Raw genomic sequence first — 27,998 nt, forward strand, 5'->3', positions numbered from 1 at the left:
TTATCATTTTACAGTGTATAAAATACCATGATAAAACAAAATGAAAGAAAGCGGTGCTGCAATTAAAAGAGCAATTCTACCCTCTAAAGCAGAGGAGGGCAAGATAGAGACCACAGGCCAGATCTGTCCCACCAAGCCGTTTGATCCAGCCAAGAGCCACCTTAACATTCCCCCACCCCAGACCAATCGAGACCTGGGGGGCTTGGAGAGTGCCTAAAGTCTCCTCCCCCAACCAGGGGCACGCAGCACCAGAAGTAACCACCAGTTTTTCAAAATGGCTGGCAGTTCCCTCTAGGCACTCTGAACCCCTGGCAGGGTAGGGCCGGGGGCAAGAGACTTTGAGGTCTCCCCCGCTCCCAGGCCCTGATGTCCTGGAGGCGGGGGGAGTGCACCAGCTGGCAGTTCTCTCTAGGTGTTGCACACCCCTGGCAAGGCAGGAGAGGGAGGCAAAGACTTTGCATGCTCCCCAGCCTCCAGGTCAATTAGGGCCTGGGGGGGGAGGAGCATATGAAGTCTCCTCCCCTCACCAGGGGCGGGCCGGACCTAGAGGGAACAGCCCCCTTCTGCCCAAGGCCCTGCCCCTTCCACTCAAGACCCCATCCCTTTGGGGGCAGCCTGCTATCACTTCCCAAAATTGTGAAGTGGACCCCTGCAAAAATTATTGCACACCCCTGTTCTAACGTAAAAATGTCTGGATTTCTGGAATTGTGCAAGTGATGCCCTGAGTTCCTGCATTCATCGTGTTAAAGCAGATTGGAAATTTTTGCCTGTACATTTGGTTTGTTAGATTGATATCTACATCAATATGTGATACCCTATGCATTTTTGACCATTTTCCAGTAACTAATTTTTGGGCTTCTGAAAGGTGGCTTATAATTGTCTTCTTCTAGTTACTTTCTTTTTATAGTTACTAGATACTGAATTTCTGAAATAAATTTATGCACCCCTTTGGAAGTACTCTTCTGACACAATCCAAGTGAATTGAGATTGTTCTGGAGGCTCAGGCTCCCTTAAACTCATTAGAACTATCCCCAACTTAATGCAGAGAGGAACATTCTAACAATCAGAACTGATGGAGAGATCAATTTCAGAAAGGAAATAAATAGCTAAGAATCTTCCAGTCCTCATAATTTATCACCAAAGCTTTTACAATGTATTGTAATTGTAAATAATGTTAATGTATTTGCCATGTCATTTCACTTTCATATACCAAGCTTTTTCAATAACTATCTGTGTGTAACTTTTGGGAAAACAAACTACTGTAATATTAAAATATTACAGAGCTGTTCATCGTCTATGATGATGAAGGATATTCTGCTAGCAGCCACTTCTGATACTAGCAGCTCTCAGCTGGCAGCACTGTTGCATCTTCAGCATCATTTAAAACAAAAGGGAGACATAACCAGTAATCTTCTCAAAAATGTGGAGCAGAGGCTAACTGCTACCTCAAAGGTAACTTTTTCAAGAGTACTATGGAGTAGAACACAGTTGTTCTGAAGCAAAATTATGATTCCTTCTTTTAATTTCTTTGACCCTGGTCCTATAAACACTTTCATACATGTTCTTTTCTAGGCATGTGAATACTTCCTTTGACATAAGTAAATGTTAATAATATGTGTTTACAAGATTAGAGCTGTGGTCTTCTCTTTTGTTTAGTAGGCATAATGTTTGCCCTGGAAGATGTTATTCTTTCTACCAAATAATATATTATTATGTATAATATTTGTATGTATGTATCATAACCTATACAGTTCTTTTTACAGAAGAATACAAATTGTCCAGGTATATATTCCTATGGAAATGCTTGAATTGCTTTTAGAAAATAAAAATGTTGAATTGAAGTAGTTCGCTTTCTTTGCTACTCATAATAAAAATTGGTTTCAACATTTGATAGTTTTTAGGTTGATATGCAGTATAGTAGGCAAGTAAGTCATATTAATGTTAACCAGAAAGTATTGCTTTAACTTCATTTATTGTGTGCTGAGCTAAAATATTCTTTTCTCTAAGTGCATTTTGCAAACAGTAGTGCCTTGGGTTTTTGAATTACAGTATTATAGATCAGTCACTTGATGAATGCACTGAAAGTGTTGTTCATAAAAAGATATGAAAAGTAATGTCAATTTTAAATTATATTACAGGCATGGGGAAATCTCTGTGTTCTTGCTCAACATTTTAACATCATAAATGAATTGCCATCAATCTTCCGTATAATCATTCTCCAACATTCAAGTGACAGGTATAAAATTTTATTAGTTTTTTTTTAATTTTATTTTCCTTTTCCAAGTTATTTCAGCTGCTTTTTACGTTTTACTTATCATTATTTTGGTTTTATCACTTAGAGTAAGTGAAAAAATAACTGACCAAAACTCAAACATGAACCTGAAGTCAATTTTCCACAATTCTCTATCTTTCTGTTCCTCATGGTGGACAGAAGAGAGCCAAAATCTTTCGAGTGGTCCACAAAATTCCATTTGGCAGCCTCCATGTTTCACTCTGCATCCCTCTAGAGATGGTTGGAAGAATAAGACTCTCTGATTGAAGGACCAGATGTGTTGATTAGCAAAAGTCTTTTAACAGGTTTAGCAACAAAAGAACCTTTTCCCCAAGCTTCTATAGATACACTTGGATGGTTTTGCTTACAGCTCAGCAGATTGTTTTTACCTTTCTTCTGCTCCCTAATGGAGATTTTTTCCCCCTCTCCATCCCCAGATCCCTAAGGATGTGTGTATACAGCATCTGGGAGAATGCTTTCCAATTCCGATAGATGGAGTTGAATTATCACATTATAAACAAAAATGTGTCCATGATGGATTCGATTAGCCAGCCCAGTAAAATCTCCTCCACCCCTCTGGGTACATATCCAGTCAGCTAGTTCAAGTTATTGTCAGTTGCCACAGTGCTATTTTTAGCATGCTACCTCAAGTTGAGCTAGAGCATCTGTCTAGCCACTCTGGGAAGCATCCTGCCAGATGTTATGTAAACATACCCTGAGAAAGTGGAGCGAGTCAAGCAAATTAGTGCAACAATTTAAATGACCTCCAGTTTAAGGATGGATAAGCAGTGCTCATTGATCTGACTCTACATCTTTAACAATTTTGAGTAAGTGTTGCTCATTGTCCTTTGATCAGTTTACCTATTCTGACAAAATCATATGAGCTAGGTGCTAGGTGTTGGTCAGCCACTTGTATGTGGATCTTTGCAAATATAAAGGGAGAAGCAATAGTAGCCAGCCACTCCTGTAGTCTACTTGGGTACATCTAGATTGCGGAACTATTTTGGGTTACGTCTGATATCCCAAAATAGCATTTTCTGTCTTTACAGCATGCCTGTTATTTCGAAATGCAACTGAAGTAACGGATGTGCTATTCCGATGTCCCAGTAAACCTCGTTCGAAGAGTTTTAAGGTAGTTGTCGGAATAGCAGTCTATTTCAAAATTTGGCACCGTGTAGAGAGCCCCACATTTCAAAATATACTATCTCGAAATAAGCTACGCAATTTGTGTAGATCAAATTGTGTAGCTTATTTCAAGCTAGTGCCACAATGTAGATATACCCCTTGAGAGAACAATTCACAAGATACTCCACGGTTCAGTTCAATCCCATTTTTTTTCCAATGTCTGTTAGCTTCTTTATGCTTGGGGATTACATACCTCAAAAGCAATCTGGAGTGAATCTGCGTGTTTGGCAGTCTCTGTTTTGCCAGCTTTGGACTTCGTCTGTAAGATTTGGGCACTTGTCTGTGTTCAGAAGTGCTTAATACATATCTGGGCATCTGTGAACATGTAATATTAGAGGGAAATTATTATTTTTGAAAGGCTGGAAGGTCTGAATATGTGAATAATCAAATATTTTATTCTATCTTTATTGCTTTCCATAGATCAATGTTGTATAGTGCAATGATTGTTAAGCAAAAACTCAGTAGCGGACAACAGAAAGGAAAACCAGTTCAACCGACATGTGAGTGTCTCCGTTTAAAAATAAGGTGATGTTAGGTCTTACTGTTGCATTCAGTACAAGAAAACCAAACTCATGTGGTCAAGCAACTGATATAATTTTAAGACAGTGTGTGCTAAGAGGTATAGTCTTATCTTGATACCTGGTAATTTATGCACATAAATTCCATTAAGTCCAGTGGCTGTTGTATGCATGACAGATATGTTGTTTCTATGGTTATCACTAGTCCAAATTTCATTAAGCTAATTGTGCTCTTTTTAAGGGACAAAAATGATCATAATCAGAAAAATCATTATTGCACACTTTTTGTTGTTATGCCTTCTTTATAGGCCAGGCATGATTTTTGTGTTTTAAAGTATAATATGTCATAAGAAAAAATTGGAAATGCATTTTTAATAGCATGGGAGGAAATAATTTTTCTTAAAGTACCAGGGAATGTGCTTAGATACTTGATACTCCTTCTGTTGCTCAGACTGTGAAGAGCTTCAAAAAGATCTCACCAAACTAAGTGATTGGGCAACAAAATGGCAAATGAAATGTAATGTTGATTGATGTAAAGTAATGCACATTGGAAAAAATAATCCCAACTATACATACAATATGATGGGGACTAATTTAGCTACAACTTCTCAAGAGAGAGATCTTGGAGTCATTGTGGATAGTTTTCTGAAAACATCTACTCAGTGTACAGAGGCAGTCAAAAAGGGAAATAGAATAAACTTTAAAACAACTAATAGTCTAGCCTTAAAGACTAACAAAACATGTAGATGGTATCATGAGCTTTCGTGGGTGCAACCCACTCTTCAGATGAATGGAGTATTAAAAGTCCAGTTTCAAAATAAATAGGGAATGGGGTGGAGGAGGAAGAAGGAAGGGGGGGAAATAGTGAATTGGAATGTTCATGTTACATGAAGCTGTTAGAGAATGTTCAAATTGTTCTTAAGTACCCATTGTTTGATTGGTTAAGTCATTAAGATGTGGAAGGAAGCATGCTAGCCAGGTAATGTCCTTATTCATAACTTTGTGATAGGTCCCAAACTTGTAAATGAAGTTAAGTTCCAACCCTTCCCTGTGATTTGGCTTGTGGAATTGGCCTGAAACAATAAGGTGACTTTGAGATCCATTAATGAGTGCTTGGGCAGGTTAAAGCCAAACAATGGGTACTTAAGAACAATTTGCACCTTCTCTATCAGCTTCTTGTAAGGTGAACACGCTATTTCACTATTTTTCCCTTCCTTCCCCTCCTCCCCACCACCTATTTATTTTGGAACTGGACTTTTAATACACCAAACATCTGAAGAAGTGGATTGTACCCACGAAAGCTTGTTTGTGTTTTGTTAGTGTTTAAGGTGCTACTAGATTATTTGTTGTGTACGTTTTTCCAGTTACAAACTAACTCAGCTACCCCTCTGAAGCAAATAGAATGTTAGGAATCATTAAAAAAGGGTTAGAGACTAAGACAAAGAATATCTTATTGTGTCTATATAAAACCATGGTACACCCACATCTTGTATACTGGGTACAGATGTGGTCACCTTATCTCAAAAAAGATATATTGGCATTGGAAAAGGTTCAGAAAAAGGCAACAGAAATGATGAGGGGTTTGGAACACGTCCCATATGAAGAAAGATTAAAAAGACTTGGACTTTTCAGCTTAAAAAAGAGGAGACTAAAGGGGGATATGATGGAGGTCCATAAAATCATGACTGGTGTGGAAGAAGTGAAGAAGGAAAAGTTATTTACTTATTCTCACAATATAAGAACTAGGGGTCACCAAATGAAATTAATAGGCAGCAGGTTTAAAACAAACAAAAGGAAGATTTTCTTCACTCAGCGCACAGTCAACCTGTGGAACTCCTTGCCAGAGGACGTGATGAAGACTAGGACTTTAACCGGGTTCAGAAAAGAGCTAGATAGATTCATGGAGGTTAGGACACCATCACTAGTGTCCCTAGCCTCTGTTTCTCTGGAAATGGATGACAGAAGAGGGATCACGTAATGATTCCCTGTTGTGTTCCCTCCCTCTGGGGCATCTGGTATTGGCCACTGTCAGCAGACACGATACTGGGCTAGATGGTCTGACCCAATATGGCCATTCTTATGTTCTTATGTTCACTGTCTCCAAGTTCAAATAGACTTATATTACTGTTCTTCCTTGATTTTAATAATACTTAAATAGCTGTGCTATTATTTAATACTATATTTTATCTCCTTATATAACAGGAATATGCAAAGTGGATTATAAAAATATGTGGCTATATGGAACTTATGTTCTCAATTACTTTTTTCTTGTATTAGTGCGAGCTAAACTTTCTCGTTTTCCTGTGAATCCTGATACAATCTTGATTTTGTTGGAAAAAGTACGTCTTTACAAACAGGAAATGATGAATACTATCCTCAGACAGGAATTACAAAATAAATGTCATGGAGAGAAGTTTGACTTTCAACAATGGCCAGAAACTACTTCCAAAATTGATATGGTAATATATTTGTTTCAAGTTATTAATGTTTAAAATAGACATTAAAATATATACAGAAGACATAACAGAAAGCTGTACAAAATAGCTCTCATCTAGAATTCCTAACATTTATTACAAATGCAGCTTTTTATAAGCTTTGTGTCTCCTGTGTATGCTCTACTTTGAAACTTACCAATTTTCTTTGCTCTAAATAGAAGTTTGTAATGCTGTCATTATTATGCAGATTTTTCTTCAACAGCTTTGAACTTTAACAATTTAGACTGATGGAATGTTGATGTAAAATAAGAATAATAATTTCTTCCCAAATATATTAAGAGCTCTTAATTTAAACTTATATATTAAAAAGAAGAAAGATTTTTTAGAAAGAAACTATAGGAGTTACACACCAACCTCTCTATTGGTTTTATGTCTCTTAGACATTCCTGAAAATCCATTAGGTCTCTATTGAACCATCCTCCTATAAAGATTTATGTAGTGCTTAATTTTACTGCTTAATTTTACAAGTGGGACTGCTCACAGTGCATAAAGTTAATGTTCTTGCATAAGTAATTACAGGATTGGGTCCTTCGTATGCATTCACTATATTTAGTTTGCAAGATCATGGGAAATTTATGTTAAATCTAAAATTCTGGCTTCATTAGATTAGATATGTATTTACACACAGTAATTAATTTTTTCACAAGCATAAAATACATGTTGTTAAAATGCCAACCTTAATTTAAAGTCTAACAAAAGCACTGAAAAACAACTACAGTATTTTCTTTATTTTTATTTTGTTGTTTTAAAAAGGGTAGTTAAGTAATTCTTTGAGTTGTCAGTGTTTCGTGTCCCATGTGCTACCTAATAACATAAGAAGGCTCCATGCTTGTAAAGTTGAAATGGTGGTTTATTTTAAAACACCTATTTACAGATTTGATGCGGTTGCAGCTAGCATTCTAGTCATTTATACTCAGACCGACTTCATGGTGTCTCTTCCCGAATTTCTTTCTTGCAACCAGCACTTCTCCAAGTTTTATGCAGATTGCTACAGTCACTACTCATAAAAAGCAGGCCTCTAATTACTAAGGGTATGTCTAGAGTACAGGGTTTTTTGAAAAAAATGGCTTTTTTTGAAAAAACTTCCCCTGCATCTAGACTGCCATCGAGTTCTTTCAAAATTGAATAGAAAGAACACAGCAGTTTTTTTGACCGTGGTAAACCTCATTTTACGAGGAAGAACCTCTTTTTTCGAAAGTGCTCTTTTAAAAAAGGCGTTTATGAATGCAAACAGGGCTTTTTCGAAAGAGAGCATCCAGACTGCTTGGGTGCTCTCTTTCAAAAAAGCAGCTTGCTTTTTCAAAAGTACTGGTTGTAGTCTAGATGCTCTTTTTCAAAAGAGGCTTTTTCGAAAGTATCTTTCGATAAAGCCTCTTTCGAAAGACGCTTGCAGTCTAGACATAGACTAAGTGATGATAGACATGTAACTAGGTGATGAATAACAAGCATGAGAAGGAAGGAAACCCTTGCTCTTAAAACAATTTAATGCTTATTGTTGCTTTAAAACAAATCTTTGAATACTGCCAGTTATCAGGAAGGAATTTTAAAATTAAAAGGAGAACTTTATCTTGTCCATATCAGATCCTGTCAGCAAAAATGCTGATTAAAGTTAGGTGGCAAAATACTGATGGTTTTGTTTGTAGCCATCATCAGCTTTAGTTGTCATGGTGAGCTATGTGAGTTATTTTAGTTCCTTCACCACTCTTTTCCTTTTGACCAATACGGAATAGAAATGGAGTAATGATATAGGTTAGAATAAACAAGATCAGAATTTTAAAACAATGGCCTCTATGTGAGCATGTTAACTGTATGTATTCAGATACTTACCATGACACTTGAAAGGCTAACACTTGCCTGTTAAGTTAATAAATGCTGTCATGTGCCTGCAAATGATAGAATTTACTTCACAGAACCCATCTGCTGCATATGGATAGGATAGCGTTTATCAGCTGTATATTTAGTACTTCACAATTGCACCTTACGTGTTTGCACACAAATATGCTTATACTCACACAAAAGGAGACTGGGGTGAAATGCCTATAAAAATGGACCTTTTGGTGTAAAATTAAAAATTGTATGTGTTTTTAATTTTTTCCTTTCTATACTATTCATTTATTTCCATTTATTTTCTTTCTAATCTACTTTCTGCCTTCTCTCTATCCATTTCTTTCTTCACTTCCTTTCATCTTTGCTTGTCTATTCTCACCACCATCTGTTTTGTTCAATTTGTTTTGGTTCTTCGTCAATCTCTCTCCGTCTGGGACCATAACTTTTCTCTACCATTTCCATCTAGTATTCACATTTTTCCCCTTTCTTACTTTTCCTTCCTTGATTTGTGCCATCGCTTTATTTCTCTCTTCACTCTTCTTCCTCCTCCACCTTCTTCCAGCTATCTCCTTTTCAGTAAATTCACTCATTATTCATTATAAAGTATTTGTGCCTAAAATATCCCATTTTATATCCCCAGGCATTATTGCACTGATTCTTGCATTAGAAAAGAATGCTGACATTAATAAAGCATTCAGAGAGAGCAATTTTGAAACATAATTCACTGATTTAAGGAATTGTTTTAATTGTATGATGTTTCAAACTACCATGATTCAATTTAGCACTAAGTAACATATTGTACTTCCCATCTTTGTTTCATTCAACTTTGTGAGGATTCTAATGATTTTTTAATTTGTATACAGAATTTAACAGAAAACATAAGTGAAAATGAGAAAAATTTCTCTGAAATTTTAAAAGCCATGGAAGAATATCTGAAACCAGTTTTGTCAGTATTTGATTTCACTGATTCTAGGTAAGAATTTTATAAATGTTTTATCATATTAACATTAACATTAAAAGATTTATGAACTAGCAGATTTACCCAGCATTTGTTCAGCTCCTTAACTCAATAAACTTGAGAGGGAGTTAGTTGGAAAATAAAAGGAAAATGTACATGCTTTATTTAAATGATTGTTTTTCAGAAATACAGTGTTATTTTTATGAAGTTAATCTCTGGATTTCATAAAAAAAGGATTGTTAAAATTTTTCCATTTAATTTTTAGTACATTTTTAAATGGGAATTCTATCAAGTATATTTTCTTCATCTTATAAATCTTGTCATTTGCTGTTTTAACAAAAAAGGACTATTGTCAATTTGTTTCCAATAACATTTTCTTCGAAATTTCAAACCTTAAGCATTGATTTAGCTGTGCCAAAACAGAGCACTACTACAAATTTCTCTGATTTATCTCTTTTCTGCAAGGTTTATTGCAGGGATGGGGAATCTCAGGCCTGGAGGCTGGATGCAGCCTCCAACTTGCCTGGAGATGGCCCCCAAGGCTCAGAGCCTCTCCCTCCCCCCCCCCCCCCCCCCGCACTGGTGTTCCAACCACTCCGCTGCCACACTGTGGGGCTGAAGCACACAAAATCTACTAAGCTGCCCCTACTAGGCTGCCTCTCAGTAGACCCCTAGGGTCTTACTCCTCACTTGGGAGCCATATCAGTGAGAGAGGTTTGTTTGGTTTTTGTTTGTTCGTTTGTTTTAGTTTTGCTTCTCACTTGGGGCGGTGGCCTCCAACCCAAAAAGGGTTCCCAATCCCTGGTTTATTGAAGCAGTCCTATTCCAGGTTCATCCTATTTTATCTGGCACATCTTGGTTCAGCCTATTTCAACACTTGTTCAGTTATATCAATTTTGAGGACTATCTTTAACTTGGTGAATCTGTCTCCTTTCTGTTTGGTTTTATGGGAAACAATCCTATTTCAAGCACATCTATTTTCCTGGCACAACCAAATGCTTATGTTGTTTTCTATTATAATAAGAGGATTCACAAGTTGAATATGAGTCAGCAGTGTGATGCTGTTGCAAAGAAAGCAAACATGATTCTGGGATGTATTAACAGGTGTGTTGTGAGCAAGACACTAGAAGTCATTCTTCCACTCTACTCTGTGCTGGTTAGGCCTCAGTTGGAGTATTGTGTTCAGTTCTGGGCATCGCATTTCAAGAAAGATGTGGAGAAATTGGAGAGGGTCTAGAGAAGAGCAACGAGAATGATTAAAGGTCTAGAGAACATGACCTATGAGGAAAGGCTGAAGGAATTGGGTTTGTTTAGTTTAGAAAAGAGAAGATTGAGGGGGGACTTGATAGCAGTTTTCAGATATCTAAAAGGGTCATAAGGAAGTGGGAGAAAACTTGTTCATCTTGGCCTCTGGGGATAGAACAAGAAGCAATGGGCTTAAACTGCAGTAAGGGAGGGCTATGTTGGACATTAGGAAAAATTTCCTAACTGTCAGGGTAGTCAAACACTGGAATAAATTACCCAGGGAGGTTGTGGAATCTCCATCTGTAGAGATATTTACGAGTAGGTTAGATAAATGTCTATCAGGGATGGTCTAGACAGTATTTGGTCCTGCCATGAGGGCAGGGGACTGGACTCGATGACCTCTCGAGGTCCCTTCCAGTCCTAGTATTCTATGATTCTTCGAGTGATGTCTCCTTGGGTGCTCCACATTAGGTACTGGGCTTGCCCTGGAGATGTTCAAAACCATAGTCAGACTGTGCATGTGTGGGGGAGGGGGACGTCTCGTGGCAGTCGCGCTCTCCTGCGCTTCGCGATCTGATCTCAACCAGTTACTCTTCAACTGCCTCAGGCTGCAGACGGAGCAAATCATATCTCCTTCTGGTTCAACCTTTTGTGAGAAAAACCCAGTTATAATTCTTTAGTTTACTTTTATAATCATTCTTAAATAGTTCTTATACCTGTTCACATTCGTTTAAAAAAAGAAAAAGAAAAAGAAAAAGAAAAAGAAAGAAAAAGATTTTTTTCCTGTTGGTACATAGTCCATTAAGTTTTCATTCTCCTTCCCACCCCCATTATAACTTTGATTCTTGTATAAAAAAAAACGGAGCAGATAAAGGGAAGAAGCAACATTAACATCCATAATGCCAGGCTCTCTCGGGTTTAAAAAATGCTCCCTGTGCCGCGAGGCCATGCCTGCATCTGACGGTCACGCCGCGTGCATCTGCTGTCTGGGCGAGAGCCATGTACCGCAAAAATGCATACATTGCTCAAAACTTACAGTGAGGCCCCGCCATGACCGCGAAATGAGGCTCCACATGATCCTTTTCGCTAAGGCGCTCCAGCCCGCTGAGTCAGTCTCCCCACCTCGGCCTGCACAGCAGCCTCAGAAACGGAGTGCCTCCTCTCCCTCCAGGGCTCCTTCTAAGAGACCCAGGCCCTCTCCAAGTAGATATCTGCCTTTGACTTCTCATGGCAGAACTACCTCGGGCTCTAACTTGGGCACTTTGGTTTCAAGCGCCTATTCAGCCTTGAAACCGCCCAGAAGTTTGCCTGGTGCATCTCGCCCTGCCACTGCAACTTCTCCAGCGTCGGAATCGCCCTGGCACCGAAGTCACCGGCACCGTCTATGCCAACAGCACCGCAGGCACAGTCGGCACCATTACATGCCGCTTCTACTTCTACTTCATCCTCCTCTCCAGAGGAGCCAACAATACTGGCATGTGAGCAGACAGCACCGACCTCAGAGCATGAGTGTACGGCACCGACCGAATCCTGGGACAGACCACCGCCAACACTGACTCGCGACCCACTGATGCCAGCGCTGGCGCTGGCCTTGCCAAAGGTGCGCTTGGCACCGACATTGGCACGGGCTCACCACAATCCCAGTGCAACACACTGCTGGTCAGCACTGTCATCGGTGCCGGAACACACAGCACCGACCAACACCAGAATGCACAGCGGGCAAAGACCCATCATATCCGCAGCCCACCCCTGGCCTCACTGCCTCCTGTATTTTAACTGGTTCTATCACCATCTCTTCCCCCACCATCAAGCAGAAGATCACCATGGCTCTCCAGGAGATATTCCTCTCCTGACAGACTTCCTTCTCCATTTTTGACACCTCCCAGAGATGTTCGAGTGTCTTCTCATCACTCCTCTGCCTCTCCCTCACCACCTATGCAGAGATCATACTCTTCTTCTCCATCCCTTTGCTCGAGAAGATCATCCTCACACTACGATTACACTGCACACCATCGTTATGAGCGTTCTCCTTCATGCTCTTCTTACTATTATCAGGATTTATGACTACTCCCGTTATCATAGGAGTACTCACCGCATCATCGTCGTTGTCATTGTTCACCCACATCCCCTCCATGTTCCATGATGGCCTGTTCTTCTTCTAGACACTCCCCACATTCTGCTCCTCCACCCTCTGCTCGAGACTCATCACCACACCGTTCACCACCTCTCGTTCAAGAGCAACAGCCCCAGGCCATTACAGAGTCACATCCTCCTGAAGGCTCCCCCACAGATCAGTCCTCCTCTCTCGATGAAGCCGTCATCCCTGGAGATGTCTCTCCACCAGACAACTTGAGACAGTTCCAGGATCTTTTCAAGAGGGTGGCAGTGTCTCAAGAAATCCAACTCACCGAAATCAAGGACAAACAACATAGTCTTCTGAAAAATTTGCGGACTACCCATACCACCAAATTGGCCATACCTCTAGAGGAGGCTATCTTGAAAGTTGCTAGTGATCTCTGGCAGACTCCTGCCTCCATTCTTCCCACTAACAAGCGGGCTGATAAAAATATTTTGTACCTCTGAAAGGATTGGAATTTCAGTTCTCCCACCCTCACCCCAACTCTTTGGTGGTCGATGCAGCCCAGCAATGAGCCAGGGATCCTCAGTATAAATCAAGTACATCAGATAAGGAGTCAAAAAGGCTTGATTTATTTGGGAGGAATGTGTACACCTCTTCAACTTTGCTCCGTAGAATCGCTAAGTACTTCGCGCATTTATCAAATCATAATTTTGATAATTATGCAAAGTTGACCGACCTGATGGAGGCCCTTCCTGAATCTAAGAGGCTCCTTCTTAAATCTGTGGTCCAGGAGGTTTATGCTGCCACTCAAACTGGTCTCCAGATTGCCATAGATGTAGCAGACACAGCACCCCGCACCACTGCCACAGCGGTAGTTATGCACAGGGCCTCATTCCTCCAGGCAGCGGGAGTGCCAAAGGAGCTGCAATCCAAAGTGGAGGATTTGCCACTTGAAAAGGACTCACTATTCAGGGAAAACACTGACTCAGTTTTACATTCTAGCAAGGACACTAGAACAACCTTGCGGTCACTTGGAATGTCCACCCCACCATACAGGAGGGGTTACGATTATTTTCATCCCAGACAACACTGGCAACCACATCACCGGCAGTTCGACTGGCCACGCCAAAATCAATGCCATAGACCAATAAGACACTGGAATCAAAATAACCGCGCTCAAACGCACCTCACCAACAAGCAGCATGTTTGACATATTGGTTGGCCCTCCCCTCCCCCCAGTAGACCAGGGCGATGCGGAGCAAAGCCGCGGAGGATGCGGGCGGGACTGCGGCGCGTCTTGGCGGTCCCGCCACCCGCGTCTCCCTGGTCTGCTGGGGGGGTGGTGTAACTAGTGTGCTCCCCCCCCAGCAGACCAGGCTTTTCTCGCCGAGGACGCCTGGGGTAGAGCAGCTGGGGCGCTGTGGGGTTGGTCCCGCAGCGCCGCTCCTCGGCGCTACTGGACCAACCCGGCAGCACCCCAGCTGCTCTGCCCCAGGCGTCCCCAAGTCAACCGCTGCTGAAACTGACCAGCGGCTGACTACAGGAACCCCGAGGCAGAGTTGCTCTGCCCCGGGCTTCCTGGAATCAGCCGCTGATCAGTTTCAGCAGCGGCTGACTTGGGGACACCTGGGGTAGAGCAGCTCGGGTGCTGCCGGGTTGGTCCCCGCAGCGCTGAGGTGCGGCGCTGCGGGGACCTACCCAGCAGCGCCCCAGCTGCTCTGTCCCAGGCATCCAAATTCAGCCGCTGTTGAAACTGATCAGTGGCTGATTCCAGGAAGCCCAGGGCAGAGCAACTCTACCTCGGGCTTCCTGTAGTCAGCCGCTGGTCAGTTTCAGCAGCGGCTGAATCTGGACGCCAGTTCCAACTTACATACAAATTCAACTTAAGAACAAACCTACAGTCCCTATCTTGTACGTAACCCGGGGACTGCCTGTAGTATTAAAATCAGAGCTCTAACATTATCATTATTATATAAGGTTGTCCTTTTCCAGGGAACCTAAGGGCAGTAGACCTTCAACATTGACTACATTTCAATGAGATATCCTTTGAAAATCTGTTTGCCATGATATAAGTAGTATTTTGAGTTGTAATTTTTATTTTCAGACAGCAGAGTCCATCAGTGTCAACTGCAGAGTCAGGAAAAACAAAAGCCAAAGATAAGGAGACAAAATATACTGGATTACAAGGTATGTCATATATAGAAAATAATATTTAGAGTCAGATTTTGAATCATCAACTTTCCCCTCCTGTCCCTCCCTCTGAAATGGTTTGTAAGCATAAATAGTTGTTTAGGCCATTTACTGTACATGTCCAGATACTTAGAATCATAGTGTTGGAAGAGACCTCAGGCGGTCATCAAGTCCAAACCCATGCTAAAAACAGGACCAATCCCATCACAGCCAAGGCTTTGTCAAACTGGGACATAAAAACTAGGGATGGAGATTCCACCACCTCCCTAGTATCCCATTCTAGTGCTTCAGGACACTTCTAGTGAAATAGTTTTTCCTAATATCTAACCTAGACCCCACCATACTACAGCTAGACCATTGCTCCTCATCCTGTTACTTGTCATCACTGAAAACAGCTTCTCTCCATCCACTTTGGAACCCCCATGAGGTAGCTGGAGGCTGCTATCAAATCCTCCCTCAGTATTCTCTTCTGTAGACTAAATAAGCCCAAATCCCTCAGCCTCGCATCATAAGTCACGTGCTCCAGCCTTCTAATCATTTTTATTGCCTTCTGCTGGACTTTCTCCAATGCGTCTACATCCTTTCTGTAATGGGAGGGATGCAGAACTGGATGCAGTACTCCAGATGTGGTCTCACTAGTGCCAAATAAAAGGCAGTAATCACTTTTTTAAATCAGCTGAGTGCTCCTTCTAATGCACCCCAAAATGTCATTACTCTTTTTGGCTACAAGGACTCATTGACTCATATTCAGTTTCTCAGCCACTGTAATCCATAGATCATTTTCTGCCAAACTGCTGTTTAGTCAGTTGGTCCCCAGCCTATATCAGTCCTTGGGATTCTTCCACCCCAAATGCAGGACTCTGCACTTGTCTTTGTTGAACCTCATCAGATTTCTTTTGGCCCAATCCTCCAATTGTCCTTGTCACTCTGAACCCTATCCCTACCCTCCAACATATCTACCTCTCCCCGCTAGCTTAATGTCAATTTCCTGAAGGTGAAATCCATCCCCTCATCCAGGTCTTTAAAGATGTTGAACAAAACTGGTTCCAGAACCGACTCCTGGGGCACTTCACTTGATACTGACCACCAACTAGACATCAAGCCATTGATCGCTACCCACTGAGCCTGACAGTTTAGCCAGCTTTCTATCCACCTTACAGTTCATTTATCCAATCCACACTTCTTTAACTTGCTGGCAAGAATACTGTGGGAGACTATCAAAAGTTTTGCTAAAGTCCAGGGTATATCGCATCCACTGCCTTTCCCATGTCAGCAGAGCCAGTTATCTCATAGCCAGTCATAGAAGGCAGTCAGATTGATCAGGTATCACCAAGTGAGGGCAGCAGCTGTGAGCTCCAGGATGCATCTTTCTTTTCATCCTATGCCTCGGATTATCAGGGAGTAAGGGAAAATGCTTGGATTCCGTGCATGCCTCTCACATCTGGATAGCGAAGGGAGCTCACCAGCGCTTTTTTGCACAAAAATCTCTTGTGCAAAAAGGATCCGAGGAGGAAATGCAAATGAGAGTGTGACATATGCAAATGAGCACTCCATTTGCATTTCCTCTTGCGGAAGAGGCTCGTAGTGTAGATGTAGCATGGGAGTGGAGGTGACGGAGTCTCTGCTGCCACTCAGCTCTGAAGCTGCAGCAGTAGAGGAAGGGGCAATGGAATGGGGCACTGAGGCCCAGAACCACTGACACACTGCTGGCATCAGGTGTGGGTCAGGAAGGAAGGGGGAGCACCGATTTCAGGGATCCTCCCCAGTGTCACCTGTCAGTTGTGCACATGTGGCTGCTTAGCTGATGCCACTCAGCTAATAACTAAAGTGCCCACGGCTTGGTTTTTTGTTTTGACTGGCAGTGCACATTTGCACATGCCTCGGTGCACATAAAAATTCATTCCACACCTGGATGGAAAAATTAGAGGGAACACTGGTCACCACCTAAGTGCAGCGTGCCAGGAAATGGGATCCCTGTGCTGCCATGTGGGGATTGGGGACTCCCCAATTTCTAACCTACCATAGGAATGGGATCAGCTGACAGTGTCCTTACCTAGGCAGCACAGCAGACATGGCCATGCACACTAGCTTGTCTCCTCCACCCCTATCTCCCTTCCACCACTTGCTTCCCACTACTCCAACTTCCTTAAGGCTTATCCCTCCCTTTAAAAAATGATACTGCCTTTATCCCCCTGGCCCCTGGTTTTTTTGGTCACCCTGATGCCGCATATCCAGATTTCAATTATAAATTCCATTAGAAAAGTGGACCTGGCAGTGCTGACTGGAAATTAGAAATCTAGTTACAGAAATAAACTGCAGTTAGCCTACTCCTATCGCCTATTCCCACCCCTGAGGACAGGAAGCTGCTGCTAGAGGAGGGCAGCTCAGTGAGAGAGAGATAAAGAGAGCTGTCTAGGACCAGTGAGAAAGGTAGGTGTCAGCTCTGTATGGACAAAGGGTGGGGATCCCATTTGCCCCTCCCTAGCCCTACTGTGCTTACCCCAGGCCCTCCTTCACTCCAGAGACTGATGCTGGCCCCCACTCCACTGTGCTGATGTCCCTTACTCCTGCCTCCAGCTGGGGATCAGTCCTCCCCCTGCATGCTCTTGCCCCTTCCTTGCTCCAGCTGGAGACCAATTCTCCTCTCTCCTCCATGTCCCACTGTTCTTTTCCCCAGCCTCTGCTTGACTGTGGGAACTAACCCAAGCAGCCTTTTGCATTCCAATGTCTGGACTCCTCCCCACACTGTACTGGTTCCCCTCGCTTCTGACCCTCAGCCTTAAGTCTTATCACTCAAACCTTTTCATTTATTTCCCTCTACTGCCGTCATTTACAGAAAGGCACATAGTATCACACTGTCAGCAGCATATATATGTAATCTATGGCAGGCATTGAGTAAAGTGCAGAGTTGGATTCTATAAACAAGTCCAGGTGATAAAGAAAATAGTGATGAAAAAACATTTAAGTGGGACCCATAAAGGGAAAACAGAATTTGAACATCAGAATGCAAAAATGCATTGCTTAAGTCAGCGTTTCCCAAATGGTGTTCCACAAAGTGAAAATAAGGGTTCCGCGAGAAAATTCCATTACAATAACATTTTATTATTAAAAAATAATAATAATTAATATTATGTGCTTTTTATTTTTAAATATGTGCAATTAAACTAAATGTTGATCTGATTACTTTGTTTAGCATTTATTTATTATTATCCTTACTTATCTGTGGTCTACTTTTTCAGCTCCATATATTAGACTATTAGGGGTTCCGCAAAATTATTTCGAGTTTATAAGGGTTCCGGGGCCAAATAAAATTGGGAAACACTGGCATAAGCAGTTACTTCATTAATAGCCTCACAGACTTACACTGATGATACTAATACTGCTAGTAAAAATGATTAGTGTGTAATTAATCATACTAATATAGTGATGGTCCAGCCATACTAACTATTGTTCTGAAGAACATGCTGTTTCTTCTGATGAAATCCTTTCACCAAATAAAGAACACAGTAATAATCTTCTGCTGCAAAACACACCAGTATGATTACCTCCCTCCGATGCTGCCCTGTGACCTGTTGATGATTTCGGCCAACAGTATTGCCTAGACATGGGCACTGATTTCTAACAAAATTGCTATGATAAATAAGCAATATCATCAAGACAACATAAGGACAGAACAAGGTAATTATAACTAACTGATGCTTTTCTTTTAAAATACATTGAGTCATTAAGACCAATTCTTTTCAGCAGGGATTGACTTACCTATTAATTTTGTGGGACAATTGAAAGAAACAAGGATTTTTTTGTATCTATCTAAATCTAAAAGTGTTCATTCTAGGTTGCTTTCTACTACACTATGATCTTCTTACTGTCTTAATATCTCACAAATGTGCCTATATTCATCACAAATGTTGGAGAGTATGCATATATTAAAATGTGTTTTTTTTTAATTTTAGGAAACTGTGATACAACCTTCTATCAAGTGTTCAAAAATGGTGAAACCATTGAAAGGCCCTGGCTCATATACTCTGTATCTTCTGATTTATGTGCAAATTGTTTTCTCTGAACAGCACATTTGAACTAACTAAGAGAAGATTTGATTCATGAAATTACATTGGCATACTTGGAGACCGTGAGAGTTCTACAGAACACCAACAAGCTCTTTCCACTTACATAATGTGTTTATTGAAAACTCTAACCTTGATAAACATAAAACTGATGGATATATTAAAGAAAGAAATTACTAGTCAGAAGTGTTGATGCAAGTCATAGCAACAATAAAATTTCTGACAGCACAAGGTCTGGCACTGAGAGTGTCTAATGAAGCCTTTGACAGTCTTAATACTGGCAGCTTCCTTGCTGCTTAGAGCTCTTAGCACAGTTCAATTCTTTCCTGGCTTGCTACATCAACAAATATGGGAATGCTGGTTATGACACAGCATCATATCTACCATCAACAATCTGTGAAGTCTCAGAGGGGTAGTCATGTTAGTCTGTAACTTTAAGAACAACTAGTAGTCCTATGGCACCTTAGAGACTAACCAAAATATATAGAATCATGAGATTTCATGGGTAAAACCCACTTCATCAGATGAATTGGAGACTGATCTGTGAAGAGTTTATCAAGCTCATGGCTTACAAGGTAAAGCAGAACATTGTGGATGAGCTGAATTAGCTAAGTATTTTTCCTTCAATGTTGGCTCCATGCTGGATATTATCCATACCAATCAGCTGACATTTACTGTGTGCTATGTGCTGAATAACTGCATACCCATGGAACTCTTATTTAATTTTTTCCCTGTTACACTGCATACAAGTCTTCATCTCTTTAATGTTATCAATGAAACTCTAAGGCATGAAATAAATATCAATATGAAGGACTGAAGAGGTCAAACATACGACGATGCTAGTAACATGTCTGGCACTTATTCTGGTGTGCAAGCTTAGATAATTGCAGTCAGTGAGAAAGCAGTGTACATCCTATGCATGACTCACTCACTTGATCTGTATGATGTTGCTACTGCACTCATGCATTGATACAATTACATTTTTTAGATTTGTTCCAAAACTATGTGTTTTGCTTAGAATCAACTTATTGCTGGGGTCTATTGTGAGATTTTTCTGAAAGAGGAGACATCTGAGGCCATGTGACAGGATTGTGACTCACCGGCATGGCACCTCCTTCTGGTCACAGTGGGAATTAGCTTTGACCACTGAGTGTGTCACCTTCTGGCCAGTGTCTTACCCATCATCACTCCAGCAGTGCCCACTACTCCAGTCTCTCATCCCTTTGTGGGGGGTATCAAAAATCTTCAGTGCTGGCACCTGCCTGAGCAGCCAAGTGAAGCCCCAAAGTCTAGCCTCAGGGGCAAACCACAGTGTGTATAGGCTATGCTCCGTAGAAGCTAGATGCAATGCAAAGGGAAAGGGGGGGGGCAGACCTGCCCAGTACTCTGGGTCCCTACCCTCTAGTGGTAGCCTTGTCCTGCCCTCCTTCTCTCCCCTGTACAATAATTTCTCATTTAACACATGCCCGCTTAACACATTTTCGCAATAGCAGGGTTTTTTTTTTTTTAGGGAACGTTTTTTGAATTACACAACTGTCCCCAGAATAACACGATTTCCCCAGCTGGCCCATTGTCAGCAGCTGCGCGGGGCTTCCCCTGCCTCCCTGCAAAGCTGCGGAGGGTTCGCTGCTCACTGCGCTGTTCCCCGCTGACTCCCGCTCGCCAGACACTTTACCCCCTCTCCTCTGCCCCTTCTTGCAGGCTGGCGGCTGCGCAGGGCTTCCCCCGCCTCCCTGCAAAGCGGCGGAGGGTTCGCCGGTCACCGCACCGTTCCCCAGCGACAACCCCCCCCCCCTTCGCTGGATGCAGTGCGGGTCCTGGCAGACCCGTCACAGGGGCATACTCCCAAGCCAAGCCCCCTCCCCTCTCCTCCCTTCCCTTCCCTTCCCTTCCCTTCCCCAGAGCCAAACACCTCCTCCTCCCTCCCCCGCTATTACCCAGTCCTCTTTCTCCCCCCAACCTTATGTCCCGGTCCCAACAGACACCACCGCTTGAAACACAACCCCCACCTTTTCCATGATTTTCAATGGGAAAATTGACCCCGTATAACACGTTTTCACTTAACACGATCATTTTCTGAAACATATCTATAGTGTTAAAAGAGGAATTACTGTACTGCTCCTGTTCACTGGACACTTGCCCCTATAGCCTGGGAAGTAAAAGGCTAGAGCCTCTGTCTCTAGCTCCCTGCCCAGGTGCTCCTACTCCTTTTCTGGCCAGAACAAGAGTGAGCTCCTCTCAGCCCTGCAGCCTTTTATAGGGACCAGCCTGTCCCTTACTGGCTGGCTGGCTTCTCCGTGCTCTGATTTCCCAGAGTTGCACAAGCTTTCTCTGGCTTGTGTGTAACTCTCTCCATGCTGGAGTGGGCTACAGCATCACTACACACAAGTAAGAGAAAACTTTTCCCAAAGCACTTTAGTGACACAGGGTTGGTCAGCTAGAGCAGATATACTTCACTGTTTATCATGCAACTACAAAAGTTATATATCCATGCTTCAGGCTTTTGATGTAGACACTGTACAAAACAGAACAAAACAAGCACAGGCAAATTGATTAGTTGAAACTATGGATCAGTTGTAGGCTGCATTTATGACAACATTTTAGAGTATTATTCTTAAGAGTAAACAAAACAAGTCAACTTTTGCTGTCTGAAGCAATGGACTTAGGCATAGCTGTGACACTGCTGAAGTCACTGTCTGAGTTTGTGGAAGAACAACACAGTAATTTTGAGGAATATCATAAATCTGTGATGTCTTTAAGTTCCACAGCCGACTTTCAGGTAAAGCAGCAACGTCATCCAAAGTGTATGGCTGGTGATAGTGAAGGACCAGCTTTTGTGCGACCAGGGAAGAAAAGTTCAAAGTTGAATCATTCTATGCTATAATTTACTCACTTATCTGCCATCTCAACAGAAGATTTTGTGCATATTCAGAAATAAACAACCATTTTCATTTTTTAACCTTGACAGTAATGCTGGTAAAAAGTCTCTGAGAAGATTAATTAAATTCTGTTCAGCTGACCTCAGTGAAGAGATCTGTGAAGAATAGGTGCACCATCACTTAAAGCTGCTTGCCTCCAAGACATTATCAGAAGCTCTGCGTACACCACTGCAAATGCTGACCATAATGAAGATACATAATTTACAAAAGCCTTTCCAAATGTCTTTGTTGCACTAAGCATTTACCAGTATCAAACTGCAGCGGTGATACTGCAAGAGTTCAAGAGAAACTTAACAGTCTTACTCTGTTATCCACTGACTCTGAGATGGATTCAGATAACTCTAGAGCCTATAGTTTATAGAAATGTTTACTGAAATATTTGCTGCAGCAAACACACCAAAAATTTGAAGAATTTTTTCATCTCTGTAAATAGAACAATATCTACATGTTTTAGTTGCAGATGGAGCTGGCTATCACGACGGTACCAGGGAGGTAGCCTGACAATAAGAAGAATACACAAGTGTCCATGAAAATTAATAAAAGAAAAAATATAAATTAAAAGAGAGTAAAAACAGCTAACAAAAGCCAAAGCAAGGAAAACACCAGCCATGTGCTACTCTGACTAAAAGGGAATCTTCACACTACCTCACGCTTAACATTTCTCATATGAACTACCAATGGTTGAATTAAAATTGTGTATGAAATTGGGATGGATATAAAACAGTTAAAACTTTGTTTTTTAATAAAAACTTTCCTACATTTTATTTATAGCATCATTCTTCATATCAATCTTGTTTCAAATAAGTTGTTTGTATATTATATATATATATATATATATATATATATATATATATATATATATATATAAATATATATGTATTGATGTGAATAATTTATTCGATCAAACCACTTTGTGTAGCTATTGTTAATAAAACCTGTGCAGTTATGTGCTGTGTCAAAGACTACTTCTGTGCTGATCTCTTGATTTTTACAATCATTCGCCAGGAGGCCCACAAATATATTTGATGCTGGTCCCACAAAAAGTTAATCTAGCCTGGATGCACACATACTTAAAGTGCAATGGATATAAAGGTGCATCTTGAAAAAGTTACATAACATAAGTAACTATTTTTTTCATATAGAAAGATACTGTTGTCTTTGGATAACAGCTCCTTTAAAAAGGTACTCTGACTGAAATATATTTGCCTTTTTGAATGTCAGAATGAGCAAGTCTGTTCACTGCCTAATATTATTCCCATGGTGGAAATTGCATATATGGTAAATACATGTGACGCTGCTCAGTGGACAGTATGGTTGTTAATAAGAGAGTACCTTCACCTCTGAAAGAGGATTAGGCTCCACAAATGCATATCCTAGAAAGTTTGCAGAGCCTCTCTTTGGATGCAGGGAAATATCAGAATATTATTATTTATGTTATTAAAATATATAGAATATGATTTTAAAAGCATTTGATGCAGTGAGATGAAAAGGAAACTCCATATTCCCAGATAATTTTAATTAATGTATTTATGATGAATTACTAAATATCTAATTTATATTATATCAGGTGGACCTGTGGATTCAGGTGATTGTGTGATATTACTGGCAGACAGTCTACTTATGGAACTACCTCTGGAAGCTCTGAGTATCTTTCAAGAGGAGGTAATAAGTTCTGTATCCAGAGACTTTTCTCTCCAAATTCTCTACAATCGAATACATGTAGAAGAACCAGGTACAATTACATTATATTCCTTGTTTTCAGAAATGATATCATAAAATAAATTATTTATTATGTTGTTCATTTCTTTTACTTGAATACATTTGACTAGGATACAGATTTTCATTCCCAAAAGTTTCTTATGCCATGTCTACACTATGAGATAAGGTTAAACTTATTAAGGATGATTTCTTGCCACCCATTTTCAAAAAGTTTAAGACCCATGTCTCCACTATGCACAAGAATTCATTGTAGTTTGAAGTAGCACATCCTCATTAGGGTCACTGCCATTTACTTTGAGAGTGATGCACTGTGAGTAGCTATCCCATAGTGCCTGTGCCACTTTGCATTCTAGGTTATGCTTCTGATGTATGTTGGGATCAAAACTGTGCAACACCTGGTACTGGGTTCATGTTGTCAGCATCCTTTTATGTGCTCATCTACTCTCACACCTCTTGCTTGAAATCAATGGGAAACAGTCTTTTCATGCCCTTTTTGGCCCTGATTACCCACATAGAGACCATAGGAAAGTGAGCATGAATCCCATTGTGCGTCAAAGTATTGTGATGTTGATGTCTACCTTGGTGTGCCTAATGGTACAGAATGTTGAGAGTGTTAGTATGAAACTCCAGCAGGAAGAGGAAAAGAAGAAATCTCAATCTCGGGGTGCCATGGGCATGCTTTACAGGCAAGCTCTTGGGTTGAGCTAATTGAAAATGCCGCCAGCAATCGATCCTCTGGAAACAGTGGAACATCAGTTTTGGTGCCATGAGACAAGCACAGACTGGTGGGACCACGTAGTGCTGCAGGTATGAGATAATCAGGGTTGCAAAACTTCCACATGTACAAGGCCACTTTCATTGAAGTTTGTGAATGGCTTTCACACTCCCTGAAGGTCCCAAATGAGACCCACTCTGACCATAGAGAAGTGCATGGCAATTGCCCTGTGGAAGCTGGCAATGCCAGACAGCTTCCAGTCAGTTGAGAATCAATTTGGAGTGGGAAAATCTATGGTGGGGCTGTTGTTATACAAATTGCCAAAGCAATCAATACCATTCTGCTGTGGCAGGCTAATAAGCACCGCAGAGGGTGATTTATGCACTGCCTCTTTCAGTCAGCTGATCCTACCACTACCAGGGCATGAAATTTTGAGTTGGACAGGCACTTTGTCCCTCTGCCACCTTCAGAAGCTGCAATTCCACCACAAAATAGCCCTAACAGAAGAGAGAGCAGAACAGAGAGAGTGCCCATTCACTCAACATTTAATTATTTTTTCACATTAAGTTTTGATGTACAAGACACAAAATTCCTAAATTTCTATTCACATTCAAAACATTCCACATATTCTCTATTTAAACAAAAATTCAGTGAAGGAGCATTTGCACAGCAGTTTAGCAAATGCCACTTATATTTTAAAGTTTTTATTTTTTGAACTTTCACAGAGAATGACGTAAAAAAGGATCCTAAAATTCCAAAGGAATCAAAACCAAAAGCGGATCAGAAAAAGAACGTCAAAATGGTAAGCAAGACATATTTGTATTGCTTTACATGAAAGTATAATGAGATGTTCATCGCTATTAAATCCATAATCTCAAGAGTTCTTACAAACAGTTGGAGAGTAGTTGTATTTTAATTTTTTTTTATTTCCTTGGATTTTTCCTAAGACACATGAGTTAAGAGAAGCAATAGAGCAATTTGTTGTTCTTGTCAGGATCTTTGTTACACACACTGTAAGTGTTAGATGGAGTGAAAACCACAGTATTTGAAATAAGGAACTTTTTATTAATCTTTGTCCAATAATTGCTGAGCTAATAGTTCTTCTTTGAGTGCTTTTCCCTGGGTGTATTTCACACCTGAATATACATGTATTCTGTGTGCCATAGTGCAGAAATTCTAACATGCAGTATCCATTGGGCCATATGTGTGCAGTAGATCTTGTGCTCCCAAATGCGGGTATAAGAGGCACTGTGGGCCGATGGCTCACCAGTTCTGTCTTACTGCCTCATGGCATGATTTAGAATGCCTGTGTCCACTGAAATTTGCAGTTTTTCTCATTAGAGCCTGTAAATAAATAATTAATAGTTCTATATTTCATAACTTTTATATTAGTCTAATTAGAGTTTTATAGCATGATTACTATTGCTCCAGGGAGCCCAACAAATTCACTGAGCCCCTGGGCAAGGCAGGGAGGGGATTTGGCTCCATGTACCCTGGAAGGTGCAGGGCTGGAAGCCTCAGTGTTTCCCGAGTGCATTGAATTGGGCTCCAGTGGTGATTTAAAGGGGCCCAGGTTCTGGACACTGCCATAGTAGCAGCAGTGGTGGCTGGGAGTCCCAGGCCCTTTTGAATCACAGAGCTGCAGGGCAGTTGCCCCTTCCCCTCCACCAGGAGATCTGTTTTTCCCTGTACCAGAAACTCCATCCGTAAAGCCTGGAACTATGCCCTGAATTCCAAGGTTGAAGAACTGTGACTCCTGCTCTTGTTCCTTGTCCATGAGTGACAATGACTTTTGCTACTTGAGTAAGACATGTATCTCTGCAAAGTGCGCTATTATGAGTTAGTTCAGGCCTCTGCTCTAGATTCAGATTTGCAGTCAAAAGAGGAACTGCAGAGATATTGGTCAACTCTGCTTTTTATGCGTCGGTTCAGTATGGAGAGAGCTACTGCACATTTGCAGTCCAATGGATATTGTTGCTTAGAATGTCTGATATCTGGTTCATAGTACGTATGTGTTACCCACATATGGAGTACTGATAGGGACCATGCATGTTGAAGAATGTCCAGTTACAGGTAACTAACCCCCATTTCTTTTAAATTAATGTTCTGTGTGGGTATGTCTACACAGCAGTATTATTTTGGAATAACTGACATTATTGCAAAAGAACATTGTCCATGTCTACACTACAAGCAGTTATTTCAACATAATGTCAAAATAATGTTTAGCTGGAGGACTTCTTACTTCGTCTCCTATAACCCTCATTTTATAAGGAGTAAGGGAAATCGGAGGAAGAGAGTTTTTCCTCGGATTTCCTGCAGCATAGACCGCCAAAAAACAAAATACATTATTTCAATTTACACTACACAATTGATGTAGCTCAAGTTGCATAGCTTATGTTAACTTTAGCCCTGCTGTGTAGACACGCCCTGTAACCACCACAAGGAGGGATTTGAACTTGGGACTTCTACAGCTTGAACTATAAAGCCAACTGCCTCTCAGATTAGGCTGTAGAGCTCCCTTTTTCTTATCTCTCGCTATAAGTGGTCTAAGTGCCACTACATAGGACAGTGAATGACTCTAGGTCGTTACACAAGCTATCAAGCATTAGATCAAGGCAAGATGCTTCAAACATACTTGAATTACTTCTCCTCTACAAAATACGTTTATAGTTTTGGTTTTTGGTCTTAATTCACAGACTTCAGCACAGCATTTTAGTGTAGGATATTTTGTCAGACACAAAGTTGTGCAATGTAAATATAATTATTGAATATTTTTAATTGCAAAAAAAAATCTTTGCTATTTAATTGTAGGTACCTATTAATCGTGTTCTACCTCCTAACTGCCTGTCTGTTGATACACACAATTTGAAATGTATCCTTTCAAAAGGAACTATTAACTAGAATGCCTCAGTTAAGATGATGGATTTCATTGTTTACACCTCCTTAGCTATAGGTCAGATGTTGTGGATCCATATAATGAAGCAAAAGATGCAGGTAATATATTTAGAAAATTATTTTACAAAGTAAAGTTTTGTGGATTTGGAACATTTTTATAGTAAGTGATGAATTTAAGACATGAGGTGACACAACAGCTCATCATTATAATGTTGCTTAATTGCCAGAGTTGTAATTATTTTTATGAACTTTTGATAAAAATAAAAGCCTGTTTCAAATTCAAATTCAAATTAGGCTACATTCTTCCTCCTTCATACAAGTAATAAAATATGGAACTCTGTGGGTACATCTGGACAGCATGGCTATTTCGGGCTATATCCCGAAATAGCTACCCTGCATCTTTTAAACATGCACATCATTTCAAAATAGATTTTTAAGTAACAGGCATGCTATTTCAGCATTGTTGTAATCCTTGTTCCATGAGAGTTAAGGGATGTCTCAAAATAGTGCGTTATTTTGAAATACAATCAAAATAAGATATGAAATTTGTGTAGCACAAATTGTGTATCTTATTTCAAGTTTAGGAGGCTGTGTAGATGCACCCTCAGAAGTGCTACACAGGGAGGGATCACATGAGGATTACCCGTTGTGATCCCCCTCTCTGGGGCTTCTGGGTATTGGCCACTGTTGGCAGACAGGTTACTGGGCTAGATGGTCCTTTGATCTGATTTAGTTATGGCCATTCTTATGTTCTTATGTAATAGTTACTGAAATAATCTTTCTCATATTTTTTCTACAAAACGTATAACAAAAATTTGTTTTGCCATTTTTTTTATTAAAACGGTCACCTTAAGGCCCTCAGCACTACTAAAGCATTCATTGGAGGTTCATGGAGA

General features: G+C 40.8%; 1 protein-coding gene across 11 annotated transcripts in view; it reads left to right on the top strand.

The window, feature by feature from the left end:
• Window positions 1-27,998, top strand: part of CFAP46 (cilia and flagella associated protein 46) — a 213,819-nt gene that overhangs the window by 156,173 nt on the left and 29,648 nt on the right. For 9 of the 11 annotated variants that reach the window (XM_075935219.1, XM_075935218.1, XM_075935221.1 and 6 more), the window contains 10 exons: window positions 1,282-1,452; window positions 2,139-2,236; window positions 3,878-3,957; window positions 6,253-6,434; window positions 9,161-9,270; window positions 14,685-14,767; window positions 23,341-23,505; window positions 24,933-25,009; window positions 27,019-27,079; window positions 27,166-27,201. In XM_075935219.1, the coding sequence (XP_075791334.1) occupies window positions 1,282-1,452; window positions 2,139-2,236; window positions 3,878-3,957; window positions 6,253-6,434; window positions 9,161-9,270; window positions 14,685-14,767; window positions 23,341-23,505; window positions 24,933-25,009; window positions 27,019-27,079; window positions 27,166-27,201 (1,063 nt within the window). Of the gene's footprint in view, window positions 1-1,281; window positions 1,453-2,138; window positions 2,237-3,321; window positions 3,405-3,877; window positions 3,958-6,252; window positions 6,435-9,160; window positions 9,271-14,684; window positions 14,768-18,723; window positions 20,699-23,340; window positions 23,506-24,932; window positions 25,010-27,018; window positions 27,080-27,165; window positions 27,202-27,998 lie in introns of those variants that run through there. The other 2 variants (XM_075935227.1, XR_012905646.1) reach the window with 2 other exon arrangements.

This window comes from Pelodiscus sinensis, chromosome 8 (genome assembly GCF_049634645.1).
Source record: "Pelodiscus sinensis isolate JC-2024 chromosome 8, ASM4963464v1, whole genome shotgun sequence".
Classification (NCBI taxonomy): domain Eukaryota; kingdom Metazoa; phylum Chordata; order Testudines; family Trionychidae; genus Pelodiscus; species Pelodiscus sinensis.